This window comes from Hyperolius riggenbachi, chromosome 9 (assembly GCF_040937935.1).
Source record: "Hyperolius riggenbachi isolate aHypRig1 chromosome 9, aHypRig1.pri, whole genome shotgun sequence".
Taxonomy (NCBI): Eukaryota; Metazoa; Chordata; class Amphibia; order Anura; family Hyperoliidae; genus Hyperolius; species Hyperolius riggenbachi.
The window spans coordinates 230,312,618-230,335,740 of NC_090654.1; the positions used below are offsets into that span (position 1 = coordinate 230,312,618).

Here is a 23,123-nt window from a genome sequence, read left to right on the forward strand (position 1 = left end):
CTTATCTAACCTATACTGCAGGCACCTACCTACCAAACCTATACTGCAGGCACCTACCTATCTAACGTATACTGCAGGCACCTACATAGCTAACCTAAACTGTGGGCACCTATACCTGGCTCCATGGCGGGGAAGGGGGGGGGGGGCGATTTTTACACCCTCGCCCTGGGTGAAATTTAGCCTAGAAACTGCCCTGCATCTGGTTGTGTCTATCTTTACAATTTCAAAGATGGAAGTGCACAAGAACAAAGTCAAGCAGCAGGCACTGTAGGCAACAAAGGGACAACCAGTCAGAGTAGTAAAACGGATTATCTCTGAGAGTGATGACCTCTAACTCATTTGAATGTTACTCAAGAACTGTAGACTTTAAATTAAGTTCAAACACAGTGACAATCTGTGACTAGAGTGAAGTACATGGCAAGAACTGTTCAAAACAGGCTTCTACAGACAGGGCTGAAGTTATGCAATGCCAGAAAAAGCCCTCATCAGTGAGAAGTAAACGGCCAGGCTGAGTGAGGTTTGCTAAAGACCAAATGAATTGGACTGTAGAGAACTGGAGTAAGGTCATGTTCTGAGTCTAGTTCTCAGCTTTGCCCAACACCTGGTCATCTTACAGTGTATCACACACACGCAGCCCAACCTCTAAATCTAAACCCTATTGAAAATCTCTGGAAATGTCATCAAGAGGAGGATGGATGGGCACTCACAAGCCATCAAGCAAAGCTGTGCTGTTTGTTTGTTTTTGCGGAAAGGATGATATAAAGTTACCCAACATGTTAAAAACTGGTGGAGAGCATGCCGAAACACATGAAAACTGATACATGAAAGCAAGTCAGGGTTATTTCAACAGATACTGTATACTGTTTCTGAATGTTCTGCAGTTGAAACATTATCGCCATTTTGTTTAAGGGCACATTTCCACTGGAGATAAATCTCAATGGTTTCCTGCATGTGACTTTAAATGCAGAATTGTGTGGGGGGGAAATGCTGCCTGCTGCAGTTTTCCACACAACACATAGCACAGCTATAGCGATTTAGATGCAAATTCAGATCAGCACGAGTGAGTTTTCGGGAATGGACGTAGCATGCTAGTGGAAATCTGTACTTACAGATTTTTTTTTGTCCTTGCAAAAATGGCATCATTTTATTTTGGTATATTGTCATTTCCTTTATTTGGAGATTAAGAGAAATATTGTCAGCAGCTCATAAGAATGAGGCAGAGCTGTTCAGTACTTACACCTATAAAAGATGAAACCTGAGAAACTGATATTTGCAGTGTTTTTTGTTGTTTTTTTTTTTCTTTTTTTTCTTTCTGAGATGTATGTAGGGTTGGTGAATGTTCAGTATGTAATGGTTTTGCACTATTCACTCATGATTTATCCATCAATCAAATATAGTAAGACCACCACAGAAACCACATCAAGAGTATTGGTCTAACAGGAGTATTTCCGAGCCAGACTGAAGAAGGCTTGTAATATAGGAGGTGTCTTTATTTCCATCAAAACACCTTGCTTAGAAGTTCAGCCTTGACCCTTCCATCGACAGACCCCACGTCACTGCCCAGTGCTAGATCCACATTGGCTGGAACAGGCTTTGTCGGTGGGCTGTTTAGAGGTGGGATTGGGACTTCCTATTAAGTCAGAAAAGTCCATTCACCCTTGTTCGTAGGCTTCCCTGATCAGGCAAGCATTTGCTTCCTGGTACAAAGTGTCTGTACTTCGAGCACTGAGAGCCTAGCAATGTATTGTGATTCTAAATGTTTTAGGCCGATAATGATGTCTTGTCTATTTCTAGGGTCTGTTCTACAGTGATGACTCCCCAGGTGCCCCCTCCTCCTCCCGCATAGAAGTAAGGTAAGTAATATAAATATGTATATATTCAACATGTATGTACATCATTCTGTAGTCATTGATCTATACGTTATTATAATGCATACATTGCAATAATGAAATTAATTTTAGCTTTTTAGAAATCTATAATGAACGTGTCCGGGACTTGCTGCATCAATCAAACCGAAAGAAACCTTACACTTTGCGGGTTCGAGAGCACCCAGAAAAAGGCCCATATGTACAAGGTATGCTTTGTGCTGCTTGTAGTATGCTGGGGCACATGAAATAGTCCAAAAGGTGCATTGCAGATAAAATGTAGTCTACATTGTTGTTTAAACACTCACTTCATGAAATAGTTTTAGTGGAGGACAAAATATAAGAGTTCTTTTAAAAGAATGTTATAGAGCCAATCGGTTATGCATTGTACACACTAAGGGCTTGATTCACAAAGCGGTGCAAACACTTTGCACGCCTGTGAAAACCCCTTTATCACGCCTAAACTCAGTTTAGGCATGATAAGAAGAAACTCTCGCGCGAAGCTCCCATTAAGCCCTATGGGACTTTGCGCGCGCACGTACGCGCGGAAACTTCGCGCGAGTTAGAGCACAAAGCGGTGATAACTTTGCTGGTGCAAACGTTATCACGCCTAAAGTCTTTTAGGCGTGATAACTGAGTTATCACCGCTTTGTGAATCAGGCCCTAAGTCATTTCCCGTCAGATTGACTTGTTGAATCAATAATTTCTGACAGGTCGTCTGATCTGCTCCAGATTGAGAATAGGATCGATTTTCAGATTGATACGGCACAAAATGTTATCCTGTTCTCAATCGTGAGTAGATCAGGCATGTCAGAAATTAATGGCTTGACCCCGGCTGATCTGATGGGAAATTCTGTATACCTAGCATAGGGTAATAGTAACCCACTAGATCAGGGGTGTCAAACTCAATAACGTAAGGGGCCAAAATATAAGACATAGTCACGGGCCAAATTCTTTATTACGATTTAACATTTGTTTAAATTGGTTGGCATAACTTTAACGACCATGGGAATGCCTGGGAACCCGCTCATTTCTCTTCTGCAGAATAGCAGTTTAATATTTACCTGCTCCAGTGCTGCTCCAGGTCTCCTCTGATCTTCCTGACAGCCGCATGCTCTATGCAGCATACCTCTGGCTCTGAATGCATGTCACATGATCGGAAGCTGGAGGTAGGGAAGTATGGATTGTGCAGCTACCGGGAAGAACAGAAGAGACACGACGCAGCTCCGGAGCAGGTTACTATTGCACTGCTCCACTGTGCTACTTTGCTATGTGGGGAGAGGGTTCAGGGGGAAAGGTATGTAGGTGTGTGTAGGTTTGCCACATGGGGGAGTTTGTTTCCAAAGAGGGGACCCGTGGGCTGTTGCTGCACCCGGGCTTAAACTGACAACCAGAACCACTGTTGCCCTCTGAATAGGAAGGCAGTTCAGTGTTATTATCTCTTTATTAAGTTCTCGAGGGCCACATAAAATGGCGTGAGCCGCATTTGGCACCTGTGCAGTAGAAGAATGTATGCACAAGTAAAAACAATTTTATTTTAGGATAATCATTAATAATTGGTACATGAACAGCATATAAGACTATCCCAAGCAACATAACTGCTGTAGTAGGATATGGTATCTCTTTTTGAAGTGTTTAGAGAGGGTAGCTGATGAGTGTTGCCGTTGTATACAAAAACATCAAAGGTGTTAATATTCTAGTTAAGATAAGACAAAAAGAAAAAAAAGGGGCGCACACTCAATGTGTACAGTTCAGATTTGAAGGCTGGAAGAATTGCAGCTCGGTGGAGGAATTGATCACCAACCAATGGAATTACAATCTGGGATTGGCTTGGAAAATCAGGGTGGTATTGACTTTTCTATGCTTAGCATGAACTCCGATTCATATTTTCACCAAGGAAACAAATGCACAAATCCTTGCTTTTGTTTTGACTATCTACTGCCAGCTTGTGGCAAATAACCCTTACTGCAGAGCCTTAGTATGGCCTTGCATGAACCCTGAAAGAGATTTTAAATACATCTTTATTCTTTATAACTGCTAGAATAAATTACAAAATAAAATTTCTATTAGCTTTTACCATATCAACATAGTCTAGATTTAATTTATTATGCCTTACTTGGTGATAGTATTAATTCTGTTTTATTTATGAATAATACTATTTATCTTTTGTTTTTATTTAAAAACGCAGGTTTATCGCAGCATGTAGTCACCAACTATGAGCAAGTAGTAGCCCTACTGGAGGAAGGAATGGAGAACAGGTACAGTGACTGTGTGAGACTAATGGTATCCCTGCCTTACTTTATAGATGCCTAGCTGAGATTTTACAAACACTGCCTAACTTTTCATTGCACTTTCTTTTAAATCTGCTTTCTCCCGGTTCTTCAGGTGATCAAATGCCCTAAATGTGTAAGCATTAGAGATGTCGCGCACCTCCGATTTTCGGTTCGCGAACCCCGTTCGCGAACCTTTGCGGAAGGTTTGGTTCGCCGAAAAGTTCGCGAACCGCAATAGACTTCAATGGGGATGTGAACTTTGAAAAATAGAAAAAATTATGCTGGCCACAAAAGTGATGGAAAAGATGTTTCAAGGGGTCTAACACCTGGAGGGGGGGGCATGGCGGAGTGGGATACATGCCCAAAGTCCCGGGGAAAAATCTGGATTTGACGCAAAGCAGCGTTTTAAGATCAGAAATCACATTGAATGCTAAATTGCAGGCCTAAAGTGCTTTCAAACATCTTGCATGTGTATACATCAATCAGGGAGTGTAATTAGAGTTCTGCTTCACACTGACACACCAAACTCACTGTGTAACGCACTGCAAACAGCTGTTTGCATTGTGACGGCCATGCTGGACTGGTGCGCACTGTGGCGAGAGTGTAGGCAGTGGCGGTTTTCAAGCCCATATGGTGGCCGGGCTGTGGTAGCTCAATGATAGAACAACAGTGACTGTCCAGCTGATTAAATTTGGTCTGTCCACAATGAAGCAACAACCTTATTATCTTCTTGTATGTAGGTAGGCATAGGTAGGTGTCCCAGTAGTTAGCTAGGCATAGGTAGGAGTCCCAGTATAGGTAGGTAGGCATAGGTAGGTGTCCCAGTAGTTAGCTAGGCATAGGTAGGAGACCCAGTATAGGTAGGTAGGCATAGGTAGGTGTCCCAGTAGTAAGCTAGGCATAGGTAGGAGACCCAGTATAGGTAGGTAGGCATAGGTAGGTGTCCTAGTAGTTAGCTAGGCATAGGTAGGAGACCCAGTATAGGTAGGTAGGTGTCCCAGTAGTTAGCTAGGCATAGGTAGGTGTCCCAGTAGTTAGCTAGGCATAGGTAGGTGTCCTAGTAGTTAGCTAGGCATAGGTAGGAGTCCCAGTATAGGTAGATAGGCATAGGTAGAAGTCCCAGTATAGGTAGGTAGGCATAGGTAGGTGCTTCAGTTGTTAGCTAGACATAGGTAGGAGACCCAGTAGTTAGCTAGGCATAGGTAGGAGGCCCAGTATAGGTAGGTAGGCATAAGTAGGTCCCCTAGTGTAGGTAGGTGTCCCCGTATAGGTAAGTAGGTGCCCCAGTAGTTAGGTAGGCATAGGTAGTTGTCCCAGTATAGATAGTTAGGCAGGGCCTTGCTGGCACAGTAATAACAATTACCAAGGTCCAGCTGCAACAGATAGGGCTGTATAATTCAGTGAGCAACACACACAAAAAAAAACACATCAGGAAAACATTAGAGCTCCCAAAAGAGCTATTGAGGGGTGCTATTTTAGCAATAACAATCAGCCAGGAGCAAGCCAAGAGCCTAACTAATCTTTCCCTAGGAGAACAAGTCTGCAGCAGCTGTCCCTAGTCTGTCTCTAGCAGGCACACAAGTGGGTGTAATGGCCGGCAAACCTGCCTTATATAGGGGGGGGGGGGCTCCAGGGCTTAGTGTATCCTGAATGGCTACAATATGCCTGCTGACTGTGATGCAGAGGGTCAAAGTTGACCCTCATAGTGCATTATGGGGCGAATCGAACTTCCGCAAAAGTTCGCTTGGTCCAGGCGAACGCGAACCCCCAAAGTTCGCCTGGAACCGTTCGCCGGCGAACCGTTCGCTACATCTCTAGTAAGCATCATTTCATCAGCTTTTGTAAAAGTGTTTAAAATGTGTGCGCCCCATATTTCTGCAAAGGCTGCACAGATGGTAGCCTAGGCTGCAGGTGGAGGGAGCAGGAGAAAATTTCTTTGGGGGTGGCTAAATGTATACATTTTGGTTTGGATGTGTGCAAAGGCCCAGTTACTTATTGATATTTGTTTCAAAATCAAAGGAGAAGCGGTAAGATTGAAATCCATTTTCTTAGTAAATAGGCGATGCCCTATAGGCGGGGTTTAGACATACAGAATGTACCATTCTGCTCCAGTGCTCTCTTGTCTGCTTTCATCAGTTTGCATCAGTTTTGTATCGGTTTTAATGGACAAGAACAAAACTGATAAAAAACTGATACAAAATGGATGAGAACTGACCTGTCAGGTCTGGAACGGAACTGTACACATTGTACTTGTATGTGTGAACCCAGCCTTACTGTTCAGGCAAAGACTGACAACAGGAAAAAGATATCTTGCGATATATGAACTATGTTACTAGATTAAGTCAGACTTCAGTCAGAAACATCTGATCTGTATGCTTGTTCAGGGTCAACAGTATGGCTAAAAGTATTAGTGGCAGAGGATCAGCAGGACAGCCAGGCAACTACCTTTGTTTAACCTCCCTGGCGGTACGCGGTTTCAATATCTGCGTCCGCGGTAGCATTTTTGCCTATAAAATGTTATTTATAGTCTTCAGCTAGCACTTCACTAGCCAAGTATGCCCCCCAAGTACCTCCGGTCCCCTCTGATTCCCCCGATCGCTGCCGGTAATATTTACCCATCCGCGATCCCGCGGTAGCCGCAGCTTCTCCATGCAGCTTCACTGTCGCCATGGCGACGATCGGACATGACATCATCGACGTCATGCGCAGTTTTGATCCTCCCAATAGCGAAGCCGGGAGCTGATAGGGAGGCTGCGCCATCGCAGGATCCCTGGGGGGTACGTATACCGGCGGTGATCAGAGGGGACCGGAGGCACTTGGGGGGCATACTTGGCTAGCGAAGTGCTAGCTGAAGACTATAAATAAAATTTTATAGGCAAAAATCCTCCCGGGGCCATGCGATCCCCTGCGGCGGCTAGCCCAACACTGTGTCGGGCTTACCGCCAGGGAGGTTAAAGGGAAATAAATATGGCAGCCTCCATATCCCTCCGTTCTGATGTCCTTCAAGCAGACAATGAGGAGGAAAAATGTCCCATCAAACGGGAGAACCTAAATCCAGTAAGGAGAGCTTTTGTGTTAAAGGGAACATTATCTGAGAGTGATATGGGTGTTTCATTTTAACCACTTAAAGTGAACCTTAAGTCAGAAAAAAAAAGTTTTATTCACCTGGGTCTTCTACCAGCCCCCTGCAGCAGTCCTGTGCCCTTGAAGCCACTCACTAATTCTCTGGTCCCCCGCTGCCAGATAGTTTCGTTTTTGCCGACAGGCCCGTCAGGACTTGCCACGCGTAGCTTTTTCCGCATTCCCGACTACAAGTAGCGCTATTGCGGGCTGCAACGCGTACAAAAATACGCATTGTCGCCTATCTATGCGTTCGTAATGCGGCAACGCGTATTTTTGTACGTGTTGCGGCCCCCAATAGTGCTAATAACAGTCGGGAATGTGGAAAAAGCTATGTGTGGCCAGTCCTGACGGGCCTGTCGGCAAAAACGAAACAAGCTGGCAGCGGGTGACCAGAGGATTAGTGAGTGGCTGCGAGGGCACAGGACTGCTGCAGGGGGCTGGTAGAAGCCCCAGGTGAGTAAAACTCATTTTTTTTCTGGCTTAAGTGTCTCTTTAATTAAGGACTGCAGTCTTACAACCCCTTAAGGACCAGACACTTTTTTTCCATTCAGACCACTGCAGCTTTAACGGTTTATTGCTCGGTCCTACAACCTACCACCTAAATGAATGTTACCTCCTTTTCTTGTCACTAATACAGCTTTTTGGTGCTATTTGATTGCTGCTGTGAATTTTAGTTTTTATTATATTAATCAAAAAAGATATGAATTTTGTCAAAAATGATTTTTTTTTTTTAGTTTCTGTGCTGGCATTTTTTAAATGAAGTAAAATTTATATATACATTTTTGTCTACATTTAGTGTGCTACATGTCTTTTGATAAAGAAAAATCCAATAAGTATATATTTATTGGTTTGAGTAAAAGTTATAGCGTTTACAAACTATGGTGCAAAAAGTGAATTTTCCCATTTTGAAGCATCTCTGACTTTTCTGAGCATCTGTCATGTTTCATGAGGTGCTAGAATTCCAGGATAGTATAAATACCCCCCAAATGACCCCATTTTGGAAAGAAGACATCCCAAGGTATTCACTAAGAGGCATGGTGAGTTCATAGAAGATTTTTATTTTTTGTTACAAGTTAGTGGAAAACGACACTTTGTGACAAAAAAAGTTTCCATTTCTGCTAATGTGTGACAAAAAATTTTTTTTAAATCTGCCACAGAATTACCATGCCCCTCTCTACTTTGGGGTGTCTACTTTCCAAAATGGGGTCATTTTTGGGATGTTTTTACTGTCCTGGCATTTTGGGAGGTGCTAAATTGTAAGCACCCCTGTAAAGCCTAAAGGTGCTCATAGGACTTTGGGCCTCTTAACGCACCTAGGCTGCAAAAAAAGTGTCACATGTGGTATTGCTGTACTCAGGAGAAATAGTATAATGTGTTTTGGGGTGTATTTTTACACATACCCATGCTGGGTGGGAGAAATCTCTGTAAATGACAATTTTGTGATTATTTTTTTTTTTTTTACACACAATTGTCCTTTTACAGAGATATTTCTCCCACCAGCACGGGTATGTATAAAAATACACCCCAAAACACATTATACTACTTCTCCTGAGTACGGCGATACCACGTGTGACACTTTTCTGCAGCCTAGGTGCGCTAAGTCCAATGAGTGCCTTTAGGATTTCACAGGTCATTTTGAGGCATTTGATTTCCAGACTACTCCTCACGGTTTAGGGCCCCTAAAATGCCAGGGCAGTTTAGGAACCCCGCACGTGACCCCATTTTAAAAAGACAACACCCCAAGGTATTCTGTTAGGAGTATGGTGAGTTCATAGAAGATTTTATTTTTTGTCACAAGTTAGCGTAAATTGTTTTTTTTTTTTTAAAGATTCTTTATTTATATATTTTTTAAAGAAAGCGAAACCATACAAGAAACAAGCAGAAGCAAGGACATAACATACATCCATAACACCTCATAACAATGGTACACTTGAGGAACATTTCCCGTGGCCACCAGCGCCACTGGGGAGCTATTACAGCCAGAGCTGGTACAAGGTCCTCCAGCACCCAAGGCTGAGACACCAAAGTGCGCCCCTCCATCCCTCCCACCCCAGCTGTCACACACTGATTGCTATTAGACTAAGAGGGCCACGGGGCCCACAACCTCCCCAACACCTTAATATCTAGTTATCTGGCTTGCAGTCACTGCTATGTATCCCCTTTTCTTATTTCTTTCTGCTTCAAACACAATTAGGAATGACAGCTGAATGAATTGTGCGCCCCCTCCTACTCTGCGCCCTGAGGCTGGAGCCTCTCCAGCCTATGCCTCGGCCCGGCCCTGATTACAGCTTATAAGACTACAGCACCGTTTATCATAATGGTTGGCTAGAGGGGTCTATCACTGCTGAACAGACATTGTTAACAAACGAAGCTTCATACTAGTAGTGCTAAAGGAGACCTGGGGCCCAGAGGGAACAAACACCCAGGAATCCATAAACTCTCAGGGATCGCCTCGTCTTAATATACTTATGGGTTACCCTTCACAAAGAAGCCAATCCACAATCCCTACATCAAAAGATGGGAGGTCAATCAGATAAAAAGCATCTAGGATGCACAAACAAAGAGAAAACGTGAAATAGTAATAAGAAAAGAAAAAGAAAAGAGAAAGTACAAAGAAAGGAAACTTTGAAGGGGGAAAAGTGTATCCACTCCCGGGCGCCCAACTACTGATAGAGTCAACGCCTAAGGGGAAGAGGCACCATGTGTCAAGGTTAGTGAAGGTCCTATAGAATACTTTCTGTAGGTCTTTTTGACTCATTAAACGCCGGGTTCTAGTTGGATGCGAGAGAGACGTACCTAGATGTTTCCTTAAACTCGAACCAGCCAACCCAGGTTTTCATATACTGCTCCCATTTATCATGTAAGCTAGCTGTTAAGTCCTCCATTTTCTCAATCCAGTCAATTTCCCTGAACCAATCCTTTAAGGACGGTGGGTCCGGTTGTTTCCATTTTCTAGCAATTAAAATTTTGGCAGCATTAATGAAATGCCTAGTGAGTGTTCTTTTATATCTCCTAATTGACCAGTGATTATGATGCAAGAGGAAAAATGCCGGAGAGTCTGGAGGAAGATAGTCTGTTAATTCATGCATAATCTCTCTCACATCCGCCCAAAACCCCGCAAGTTTATTACAGGACCAGAAGATATGCACTAAAGTGCCTACCTCCAGACCACATCTCCAACATAGTGGTGACGAGGACGATGGGTACATTTTGTGGAGCTTAGAAGGGGTGTAGTACCACCTAGTGAAGACCTTGTATCCTGCCTCCTGGCTCCTAGAAGATATAGAGGATTTATGTGAGAAGACCAGTATCTTGTGCCATTGCTTATCAGAGAAGGTCAAGGCCAAGTCCCTTTCCCAATCAGCTTTAAGAGTTAGACATGGTTCCTCACTATCCTTTAACAGAGAGTACACCAGAGAGAGAGAGCCTCTCATTAGGCCCTCGCCCAAGCATATTTTTTCAAAAGTGGAGAGGGGTCTAGAGAAACCCACCTTTGACCCCTGGAATAAGAGAAAATGTTTAAATTGGAGCAGGCTCCAGAAGTCTAGACTAGGTGTACCCAGTGATGACTGAAGTTCCCCGAGACGCACCAACTCTCCACCCGAAATCAGATGCATAGCCCTTAAGGGGGGGTCTGCCATTCACACCTGATAGCTGTTCCTGCCCTGACCTAAAGAGAAGTTGGGGTTACCTAATATAGGTAGTAAAGGGGAAGGCCAGGGAGACATGGATAGTTTTTCCCTCATTTTGAGAAAGACCTTGAGCGTTTGAGATATCAATGTTGTAGCCGGTGAAGCAGTAGGTAATGAACGTGTGGACCATACCAACAGGGATAATTTATCACCCAATAACTCCTCCTCAATGCCCACCCATCGTTTATATGATGCATGTCTATGCCAGTCTATAACCCTAATGAGTCGCTGCTGAGTAATATAGTCTGGGGTTTGGGACTGCCATACCTCCAAGGTCTTTAGGGGCGGTCTGGATGGAATATATCAGCCTAGGCTTACGGCCCTTCCAAATAAATTGAGAGAAGGCCTGGGTAACTTGTGTAAAGTAAGAAGAGGGGATAAAAATTGGCATTGTCTGGAACAGGTAGAGAAGTCGTGGCATGATTGTCATTTTGATAATGCAACTCCTGCCAAACCAGGAGAACTGAGGTTTGTCCCAATTCTGCAGGTCTTGCTTGATACGGTCCAATGCTGGGGGAAAATTACAAGAGAACACGTCTCTGGGATTCGGAGTAATTTGGATGCCAAGATACTTCAGGGATCTACTAGGCCATTTAAAGGGGAAATTGCTCTGCAAGGAGGATCTGAGGGCGCCTGGAAGAAGGATTCCGAGAGCCTCACTCTTGTCATAGTTAATTGACATATTAGAGATTTCTCCGTACGCTTTAAACTCGACAAGGAGATTGGGCAGTGATATATGCTGGTTGGTTAAGTAAAACAGGAGATCATCCGCATATGCGGCAACTTTAGTGGAAGACTTAGGGAGAGATACCCCTTGGATATCTGGATTCGCTCTGATCATGCACAAAAAGGGCTCCAGAGATAGTGCAAAAATTAAAGGGGACAGGGGGCATCCCTGACACGTCCCATTTTGGATAGAGAAGGGAGCTGAGAGGACCCCATTCGCCTTAACCCTTGCTGAGGGACCGGAGTATAACGCCAGGATACGCTGCATCATCTCGTCCTCTAGGCCAATGTACCTAAGAGTGCCCTCAATGAGGTCCCAGTCCACCCTATCGAAAGCCTTTTCGGCATCGGTAGAGAGTATTAAAGTTGGTGTAGACTGAGACCTCACCCAGTGAAGGATGTTTAGGGTTTTTATAGTGTTGTCTCTGGCCTCTCGGCCAGGCACAAATCCCACCTGGTCCAGGTGAATCCGCTTTGGCAGAAGAGGGGCCAATCTGTTTGCCAGCATTTTTGAGAAGAGCTTCAGGTCAACGTTGTTAAGAGATATCGGTCTGAAGCTCTTGCAGAGGGTGGGATCGTTCCCTTCCTTCAGCAAAACCGAAATGTGTGATTCCAGCATATACGTGGAAAATAAATTTCCTCCCATAGACTGTTCAGGGGTATAATTAAAGGCCCTAAGCATATGAGACGAGACGATGGAGCCAAACCTTTTGTAGTACTCCGGTGTGAACCCGTCAGGCCCCGGGGCTTTGCCAGACGGAGTCTGGGAGAGGGCTATATGGAGTTCGACCTCCGAGAGGGGCTCCTCTAGTAATTTAATGTCCTCTGAGGAGAGTTTAGGCATCCCCGAGCGGGCCAAATATTCAGAGATTTTAGTCCTCCTGCCTTCCCTAGAAGAGGAGGGTGAGTTAGGGTGTAAATTGTATAGTTCAGCATAGAAGTCCCTGAAAACCTTGGCAATGTCCTCATACTTGTGGTGTATTTTTGAGTGCTTATCTTTAATTTGTGGGATATAGTTAGCAGTCTGTTGGGCCTTCAGGGATTTAGCTAAGATGGAACTACACTTATTGCCAAATTCATAAAACGTGCGGCAACATCGTAGAGCGGCATATTTAGCTTTAAAAAATAATAAAGATCTGAGACGTTCTCTCGCCTTGGTCAATAAGTCCAAGGTCGAGGTGGATCCCGTATTTTTGTGACTCCGCTCCAAATCCCCAATGTTGGCCATAACCTCCCCAATTTCCTTATCCCGCTCTTTCTTACGCCTAGCACCTTCTCTGATAAGCAGTCCCCTGACAAAGCATTTGTGCGTTTCCCACACAACCATGGGAGAGGAGTCCTGTGTTATATTGATGTGAAAAAATTCTTCCAATTCAGATTTTATTTTAGAAAAGATTTTTTTATCTTCAATAAGAGAGTTGTTCAGGTGCCAGGAAGCAGGACCTTGCCTATTCTCCCCCAGGTTAAAGCTCACTGTAACCGGAGCATGGTCAGAGAGGTGTATATTGCCAATGGTGGATGCAGAGGAGACCGAGAGCAAATTGTGTGACACAAATACATAATCTACTCTTGTGTACGAGTTATGAGGGAAAGAGTAAAAAGTGTAATCGAGGTAAATTGTTTTTTATTGGGTTTTTTTGTTTTTTTTCACAAAGTGTCATTTTCCACTAACTTGTGACAAAAAATAAAATCTTCTATGAACTCACCATACTCCTAACAGAATACCTTGGGGTGTTGTCTTTTTAAAATGGGGTCACTTGTGGGGTTCCTATACTGCCCTGGCATTTTAGGGGCCCAAAACCGTGAGGAGTAGTCTGGTAACAAAATGCCTCAAATGACTGTTCAGGGGTATAAGCATCTGCAAATTTTTATGACAGGTGGTCTATGAGAGGCCAAATTTTGTGGATCCGGTCATAAGCAGGGTGGCCTCTTAGATGACAGGTTGTATTGGCACTGAAGTGCAGGAAGCGCAGGATGTTCTCAAATTGTGACCTGGACATGGCAGCAGAGAACATGGGCATGTGATTTATTGGGTGCATAGACCAATAAGACCGCAATACTTTTTTTTTTACTAGACCCATGTTAAGGAGAAGGCCCCAAAAAATGTTACGTTCGGAAACTTGGAAAGGCTGGGCATGGTAGCTTCTTGGATTGGCAGTTGCGTATTGTGTGGCGAAACGGTTGGTCTCAGCCACAATTAAGTCGTAGAGACCTGCGTTGATCAGGGAAAAAAAATTCTGTCACTGCGGTGGGGCGGGTGAGGGTTTGGCCGGGTGATCAGAAGCCCGCAGGGGGCAGATTAGGGCCTGATCTGATGGATAGGGGGTGATAGGAGGTGATTGATGGGTGGCTCAGGGGGTGATTAGAGGGGAGAATAGATGCAATTAATGCACTGGGGAGGTGATCGGAAGTGGGTTTGAGGGAGATCTGAGGGTTTGGCCGAGTGATCAGGAGCCCAAACGGGGCAAATTAGGGCCTGATCTGATGGGTAGGTGTGCTAGGGGGTGACAGGTGGTGACAGAAGGTGATTGATGGGTGTCTAAGGGTATGATTAGAGGGGGGAATAGATGCAACCAATGCACTGGGGAGGTGATCGGGTTGAAGGCGTTCTGAGGGTGTGGGCGGGTAATTGGATACCCGCAAGGGGCAGATTAGGGTCTGATTTGATGGGTAGTAGTGACAGGTGATGACAGGGGGTGATTGATGCAGGGCTGTGGAGTCGGGGTCAGGGCAATTTTGGGTGCCTGGAGTCGGGGAAAAATGCACCGACTCTGAATGAATTTAAACTGTAATTAAAATAGAAAATATGATAAAATGTTCTATTTCTCAGATAATAGTCATCATAAATAATTTATACATACAGTATTAGCTGTGCTTAGTCCACAAAAATGAAATAAACCAATCAAAATGAGTTACTTGTGCTGCTTCAATAAAGCAGTCCCTGTATTTTTAAAGTCAGATATACACATCTGATTGTGACTGTATATATGATGTGTACACAGGAATCTCTTATATATACTAAATAGCATCTATGCTGTAAGAATAAAGCTTGATGTGTAGCCGTGTCACTAATAGAGATGGTCAATGAGATGGAAATAATTCTGCGTTGATTCTGATTAATGCAAATGTACGCACTCTCTTTGCTTGTGAAATCAAATAACTTCATATGTTGTTAAAATTTGGTTTGGTGACTACGAATTAAATGGTACCTGAGAAGGATGAAAAGAAAACTTTTATACATACCTGGGGCTTCCTCCAGCCACCTTCAGGCTAATCAGTCCCTCGCTGTCCACCTCCACCACCTGGATCTTCTGCTATGGGTCCTGGTAATACAGCCAGTCAGGGTAGTCCGGCCGCATGCCGCTTCCACAGCCAGGAGCATTCTGCACCTGCGCAATAGTGCTGCGCAGGTGTAGTACGCTCCCGGTGGCGTAGTGTGTACATGCGCACTATGCCAGACTGGCTCAAGTACCTGGACTCATAGCAGAAGATCCAGGTGGCGGAGGAGGACAGCGAGGGACTGATTGGCCTGAAGGGGGCTGGAGGAAGCCCCAGGTATGTATGAAACTTTAATTTCATCTGTCTCAGGTTTACTTTGTTACACAGTAGTACTATACTCTACATATGCACTCTCCACAGAGCTGCAGGGAATCTACTGAGAATGTTGTGCACATTGAACCCAGAGGTGTTGTCTATCACCCATAAACCTGGTTCAGATTGTGTATGAAGAATCTCCTCATTCCCCTGCAGAGTACCTGCACATCACTCTTACATGTACCCACTGTTGCATTGCCTAGGGCCTGATAGATGTTCTTTGTTTCGGCCTGTACCTTTTACAAGTACTCTTACCAAGGACTAGTTTTAGTCTATGATTAAAGGGAATAAATTGTGCAGTCTCCATATCCTTCTCACTTCAGTTGTCTTAAAATTCCTAAGCGCTGGCAGTTAAGAGACGAATTTCATGTTACATACTTTCAATCAACAAGATTGTAATATGCAAAGTAGAGGAGTCAGAGTCGAGGAGTCGGGGTCGGAGTCGGTGGAATCCTAAACTGAGGAGTCTGTCGGTGGATTTTTGTACCGACTCCACAGCCCTGGATTGATGGGTGACCAGTGGGTGAGGGTCTGAGGGCGATCTGAGGGTGTGGGTGGGTGATTGGGTGCCCGCAAGGGGCAGATGAGGGTCTGATCTGATGGGTAGCAGTGACAGGGGGTGATTGATGGGTGATCAGCGGGTGATTAGAGGGGAGAACAGATGTAAATAATGCACTGGGGAGGTGATCGGGGGGGGGGGGGGGCGGTCTGAGGGCGATCTGAGTGTGTGGGCGGGTGTTTGTGTGCCCACGCAGATTAGGGTCTGATCTGATGGGTAGCAGTGACAGGGGGTGACGAGGTGATTGATAGGTGATCAGGGTGGGATTAGAGGGGAAAATAGATGAAAGCAATGTACTGGTGAGGTGCTCATGGGGGGGTCTGAGGGCGATCTGAGGGTGTGGGCGGATGATTGGGTGCCCCGCAAGGGGCAGATGAGGGTCTGATCTGATGGGTAGCAGTGACAGGGGGTGATTGAGGGGTGATCAGTGGGTGATTAGAGGGGAAAACAGATGTAAACAATGCACTTGGGAGGTGATCTGAGGGCGGGTCTGCGGGCGATCTGAGGGTGTGGGCGGGTGATCAGGTACCCGCAAGGGGCAGGTTAGGGTCTGATCTGATGGGTGGCAGTGACGGGGGTGATTGATGGGTGATCAGTGGGTGATTACAGGGGAGAAAATGTATACAGTACACAGGGGAGTGTGTCTGGGGAGGATCTGAGGGTGTGGGGGGTGATCAGGAGCCCCCAGGGGGCAGTTTAGGACCTAATCTAAAATATAGCGTTGACAGATAGTGACAGGGGGTGATTGATGGGTGATTAGGGGGGTGATTGGGTGAAAACAATGGTCTGAGGGGGTGATCAGGGGGGGTCTGAGAGGTGCTGTGGGCGATCAGGGGGCAGGGGGGGCCAGAATCAGTGTGCTGGTGTGTTTACTAGGGGGGCTGCCTCCTGCTCTGGTCGTCCCTCGATCACTGGGACCACCAGGGCAGGAGGCAGCCTGTATAATACACTTTGTATACATTACAAAGTGTATTATACACTTTGCATGCGGCAGATCGGGGGTTAACCCACCGGCGCTTTTAAATTCCCGGCGGGTGGGCGGAGCCTAATGCCGGCGGATGCGCGCGCATCCCTGTGCGCGATCCTCGGCTAATTAGTCCCCTAGGTGCCGCCGCCAATCGGTGTTACGAGGTCCTGGAGGTGCCACTTTGCCGCCGCCAATACCAGTTGCCTGGAAATCCTGCTGATCTCTTTGGCTGCAGTAGTGGCTGAATCACACACCTGAAACAAGCATACAGCTAATCCAGGCTGACTTTAGTCAGATCTGCATGCTTGTTGAGGGGCTGTGGCTAAAAGTATTAGAGACACAGGATCGGCAGGGGAGTCAGGCAACTGGTATTATTTTAAAAAGAAAAATAAATTTCCTTCTCAGTTTAGGTTCCCTTTAAAGAGGACCAAGGCTGTAAAAAATGTGATTTGAACCTTTAATGTAAACATCTGGTCAGGGATAGAAAATCACCCACCCGCCCCTAGAAACTTCACCTCCCCCCAGCTGGCCGAAGTATCTCTGAAGCTCTGTAGCCACTCCTACCTGCATTGCTACAAGCCGCCCCATTTTAGCAGCCACCTATTAGTATGTGGCTGCCAAACTGGGGGTGGGCTGCAGCTACGCAGGTGGGGGTGGCCACAGAGCTTCAGCGACACTTAAGAAAAAAACCCATGGCAGTTTTTACGAGGGAATGGAGCTTTGCAGACACTGTATGACCATTTACAGGCCAGCAAGTGAGTTATTAACCCTGAAACCTGCCAAACTTTTCAGTACATTCACGGATGTTAACATTAAGGGTTTGTCAAAATACAATATTGGTACTGTTAAAGAATTATCTTCTTAAACCTAGTCAGTATTTTGGTACTGTACAGCTAATCATTTTCTTGTTTCAACAGAATAACAGCAGCCACTCATGTCCATGATGCCAGCAGCCGGTCCCATGCTATTTTCACCATCCAGTACACCCAGGTTTGTACGGCAACATAGTAGTTGTAGTAGTGGCAGTGCTTTAGCAATTCACCGCTTGCTGAACCATCATATGTTTAGTATACTGGAAACCTAAAGGTGGCCACCAACGGTCCAATTTCTAGCAAAAAATCTTTGCGCGATCAGATAATTCTGGTCGGATGTGATTTGATTGGTTGTAAGGATTGTCGTCTGATTGGATTTTCATCGAACCAACATTTGGATTTTCTTGTCGGTTGTGATAGATTGGAAACAAAGATTGGTTCGTTGATGGTGTAGTGAACGATTTATTACGATATTTCACTTCCGATCAGAATAATCTGATTGCTAAAAAATTTTTTTTGCTAGAAATTGGATCGTTGGTTGCCACCTTTAGACTACATTCAGACTGCGCTCACTGCGGTGCATTTTTACTTGGCAGATTTCAATGGACAGTGTATAGACTGTCCATGCCTTCAAATGAACATGTGTTTTTAGTGAGTCGGTTCTGTGCACAATATAGCAGGGCATAGTGGAGTACATTCCCATTCACCAAAAAGTGCTGCAAACACAATATGAACATACTTGTCAATGCAATGTATATACAGTATGTATATGTGAAAGCAGCCTAGAGTGCTACACCAGACAGAAAAAAACACATTTTGGCACAGAAATAAGGCTATTTTGTAGTAGTTTGTTAAACATCTTGTAGGTGTTATTCCAGGGAGGAAGATATTATCAGCTATTGTCACAGGAGCATGAAGCTGTTTGGAGATGGTCTTATATAGTGATGGCCATGTCTAGAAGAACTCCTAGAAAAGCATGTGATCAGTTTGGTCAGGTGATAGATATCGAAGTCTCGGATTTGCTAGTCATGATCATATGCTAAAGTGGGAGGTTATCACAGCAAATGAAAGCTTTGCAACTCTCTCTGCTGATCAAACTAATCGCATGCTTCTCCATGAGTTCTCGTAGACAATTGTACTATCACTAATTTTAGCATTTGGCTTTAACAGTCCACCAATAAATTTGTCCTGGAGTTTTTTCTTTTTCACCTTAAAAGATTAAAGCAAACATGGGCAACACAAGTGAAGTCATCCACTAGAGATCAAGAGATTAACTCCTTCTTGCATACATGTCTTTATTTGCAATATGCTGATGTTGAAGGATGCCTATAGGCATGATAGTTTGGCTGAAATTAATTGTTTCAAGAATCCATGTTCTGCACAAAAGATTTTTTTATTATGAGAACAAGGGAAGCATCATGTACTGTAGTACTTTAGGGTGAAATACAGTGGTTTGCAAAAGTATTCGGCCCCCTTAAAGTTTTCAACATTTTGTCATATTACTGCCACAAACATGAATCCATTTAATTGGAATTCCACGTGAAAGACCAATACAAAGTGGTAAACATGTGAGAAGTGGAACGAAAATCATACATGATTCCAAACATTAAAAAAAAAAAAAAAAAAAATAACTGCAAAGTGGAGTGTGCTTAATTATTCAGCCCCCTTTGGTCTGAGTGCAGCCAGCTGCCCATAGACATTGCCTGATGAGTGCTAATAACTAAATAGAGTGCACCTGTGTGTAATCTAATGTCAGTACAAATACAGCTGCTCTGTGACGGCCTCAGAGGTTATCTAAGAGAATATTGGGTGCAACAACACCATGAAGTCCAAAGAACACACCAGACAGGTCAGGGATAAAGTTATTGAGAAATGTACAGCAGGCTTAGGCTACAAAAAAGATTTCCAAAGCCTTGAACATCCCACAGAGCACCGTTCAAGCGATCATTCAGAAATAGGAGTATGGCACAACTGTAAACCTACCAAGACAAGGCCGTCCACCTAAACTCACAGGCCGAACAAGGAGAGCGCTGATCAGAAATGCAGTCAAGAGGCCCATAGTGACTCTGGACGAGCTGCAGAGATCTACAGCTCAGGTGGGGGAATCTGTCCATAGGACAACTATTAGTTGTGCACTGCACAAAGTTGGCTTTTATGGAAGAGTGGCAAGAAGAAAGCCATTGTAAACAGAAAAGCATAAGAAGTCCCGTTTGCAGTTTGCCACAAGCCATGTGGGGGACACAGCAAACATGTGGAACAATGTGCTCTGGTCAGATGAGCCTAAAATGGAACTTTTTGGCCGAAATGCAAAATTATGTTTGGCGGAAAACTAACACTGCACATAACTCTGAACACACCATCCCCACTGTCAAATATGGTGGTGGCAGCATCATGCTCTGGGGGTGCTTCTCTTCAGCAGGGACAGGAAAGCTGGTCAGAGTTGATGGGAAGATGGATGGAGCCAAATACAGAGCAATCTTGAAAGAAAACCTCTTGGAGTCTGCATAAGACTTGAGACTGGGGAGGAGGTTCACCTTCCAGCAGGACAACGACCCTAAACATAAAGCCAGGGCAACAATGGAATGGTTTACAAAAAAACATATCCATGTGTTAGAATGGCCCAGTCAAAGTCCAGATCTAAATTCAATCGAGAATCAAGATATGAAAACTGCTGTTCACAAACGCTGTCCATCTAATCTGACTGAGCTGGAGCGGTTTTGCAAAGAAGAATGGGCAAGGATTTCAGTCTGTAGATGTGCAAAGCTGGTAGAGACATCCCCTAAAAGACTGGCAGCTCTAATTGCAGCAAAAGGTGGTTCTACAAAGTATTGACTCGGGGCTGAATTACACACACCCCACTATGCAGTTATTTCTTTTTTTAATGTTTGGAATCATGTATGATTTTTGTTCCACTTCTCACATGCACACCACTTTGTATTGGTCTTTCGCGTGGAATTCCAATTAAATTGCTTCATGTTTGTGACAGTAATATGACAAAATGTGGAAAACTTCAAGGGGGCGAATACTTTTGCAAACCACTGTATAATAGTACCAATAAAATACTCTTGATTTCTAACCAATATAAAAACATATACTTGGAATCTGCTTCCTGTGGACAACTCTTCCACCTACTTTGTACCAGGTTGTATGAAGTAGGTGTATAGTCATGGAAATGTACAGATTTTCAGAATCACTATGAATATTGTGGCAATTTTTGGTAAATGTTTAGTATTCCTGGAAGGAACTGTGCTTATTGCTGCAGGAAAAGGTAATACAATAAAGATAGGTCAGTGACTGTGCCTTCAGATGGTATTTGATGGCTTTCCTGGTGTCAGGGATCACACAGTCAGCTTGCATCCTTCCTGTGTACCAGGGAGAGGGGAACCGAGGTAAAGCAGTGCCTTCACAAGAGAAACATTTTGGTGGAAATATTAAAGCCCTAGTTCACCTTCTTGGAGGATTTTTTTTATTGTTAGGGTGAATAGGGATTGTGCCATTGCTAATCACAGTCCTATAACCGTCAAACATGATGTTGCTACAGGAAAAACAGTCACTACAGACTGCTTTCCAGTAATGGGCAGTGTGTAATCTTAAAGCGGACCTGAACTTTGTTTCAGCTGATACAAATCCTAAAATAAAATTGCACTGCTTCTACTTACTGCTTTCACGAAAGCAGACATACTAACATCATGTGCTTTCAAATGTGCTTATCTGCCATGGTAGTCAGGTGACACAGGGAAGAGCTCAAATTACAACCTGTGATTAGACACAAATGAGGGGGAATTACACAGGCTAAACTCTCTAAATACATTCAGGGTACATTTCTCTGTTTTCCTTTTGTCCTGTGCAAGAGTTCAGGTCCACTTTAACACACACAAGCAAAATCGAAAGTAAAAATGCTCTAGGTAAGTAATTCCAAAGGTGTGATGTTGCTGAATAAAAACAAAATCAATTACCTCTACCTGTGTTCCAACAAGCAGCAATATACACTGTAACGTCAATGAAAGTCAGGTCAGTGCGCACACACAAAGCAAAATGTGAAGGGTATGGGTTCTAGATAGGTAGTTCCATGGATGCAATATCACTGCATAGAAACAATCACCACTAAGGCTGGATTCACAGTGGTCCGTTGCATAATGCATGTGTTATGAGTGTAAACTGAAATGGAGAATGGAAGTAGAATTTAAAGCCTGTATGCAGAGAGTTAGAATAACGCAATCTGTTACAACGCAGAGATGTGAACAAACCCATAGGATTGTATGGGTAGTGAGTTGACATGCAGAATTATGCTGCAACTGAACTCTGTAAACTAGCTCTAACTCTGTTTAAAGGGAACCTAAAATGATTTAAAAAAAAAAAAGTTTCACTTATCTTGGGCTTCTGACAGCCCCCTGCAGCTGCCCTGTGCCTGCACTGTCCTGGAACAATCCTTCGGTCCCCACTGCAGGGTAAGTTTTGTTACTGCCAACTTGCAGACTTGCAAGGCAGTGGTCACTGCGCCTCCGCGGCCCTGGCCAGGTGCTCCCATCCCCCTGTACTGCGCATTAAGCTCCTGGCAACGGGAGCGCAAACCAGGACCCACGCAGCATCGACTTGCAAGTCAGCAGTAACAAAACCTAGTCGCAACTGGGAACCGGAGGATCATTCCAGGGCAGCTGCAGGGGTCGGGCAGAAGCCCTGGGTAAGTGAAACTTTTTTTTTTTTATATTAAATCAAATCAGGTGTTCTTTAAGCAAGGAGCAACATAAACTAAACATTAAAGTGGATTAAAAACATGTCCGTGCCCACAAGGCAAACATCTAAGAGGTAAATCTAGAAAAGTACCCATATTTTTTGGACTATAAGATGCTCCTGACCAAAAGAAACACCTAGGTGTAGAGGATAAAAACCAGGGGAAAAAAATACTATGGTATGTCCATACATCCATGGTGAAGGCACATTTTGTAGATTATGCCCCTTTGTACCTCTTGTGTCCCCCTTGTGTCCTCCTCTATGCTTCTTTGTGTCCTCCGTTTGTCCCCCTGTGTCGTCTTCTGTATGGGCACAGTACATGGAGTCCCCGACTTTGCAGCAAGGAGGTTCGTACTGCAGACATTCACAAGTCGGGAACATTTTGACTATAAGACGCAGTGACTTTTTTTTACCCCACTTTTGGGGGAGAAAAAGTGAGTCTTATAGTCCAAAAAATAAAGTATTTCTACAATCATAGGTCACTCTAACCTAGATGGGTTTAAAGCTACCTAAACAAATCGCTGAAGTGATATTGGTTATGCTATGTACATAAGTGGTAGCCTGTTACAAGTCTTACTACCTTTTTTAGTGGGTGACCTGTTCATCTGATGAACTTGCAGCAAGATTCTGTCTTCCAATGTCAGCTGTATAGCATACTGATAAGGCTGTTGCTTGTGATGTGGGATTTGAGCCTTTGAAAAGGGTCGAATCCCGGCTGAAGCCAGTACAAAAAACAGTAAGGAATCTTTGGGCAGGGCTCCCTAATGAAGCCATTTGAGTC

The 23,123-nt window shown here is 44.3% G+C and overlaps 1 protein-coding gene across 3 annotated transcripts in view; it reads left to right on the top strand.

Annotated features, from left to right (window-relative positions):
* STARD9 (StAR related lipid transfer domain containing 9) overlaps positions 1-23,123 on the top strand; it is a 255,427-nt gene that overhangs the window by 129,625 nt on the left and 102,679 nt on the right. For all 3 annotated transcript variants that reach the window (XM_068254136.1, XM_068254138.1, XM_068254137.1), the window contains 4 exons: positions 1,795-1,853; positions 1,962-2,074; positions 4,054-4,123; positions 17,717-17,789. In XM_068254136.1, the coding sequence (XP_068110237.1) occupies positions 1,795-1,853; positions 1,962-2,074; positions 4,054-4,123; positions 17,717-17,789 (315 nt within the window). The remainder of the gene's footprint in view (positions 1-1,794; positions 1,854-1,961; positions 2,075-4,053; positions 4,124-17,716; positions 17,790-23,123) is intronic.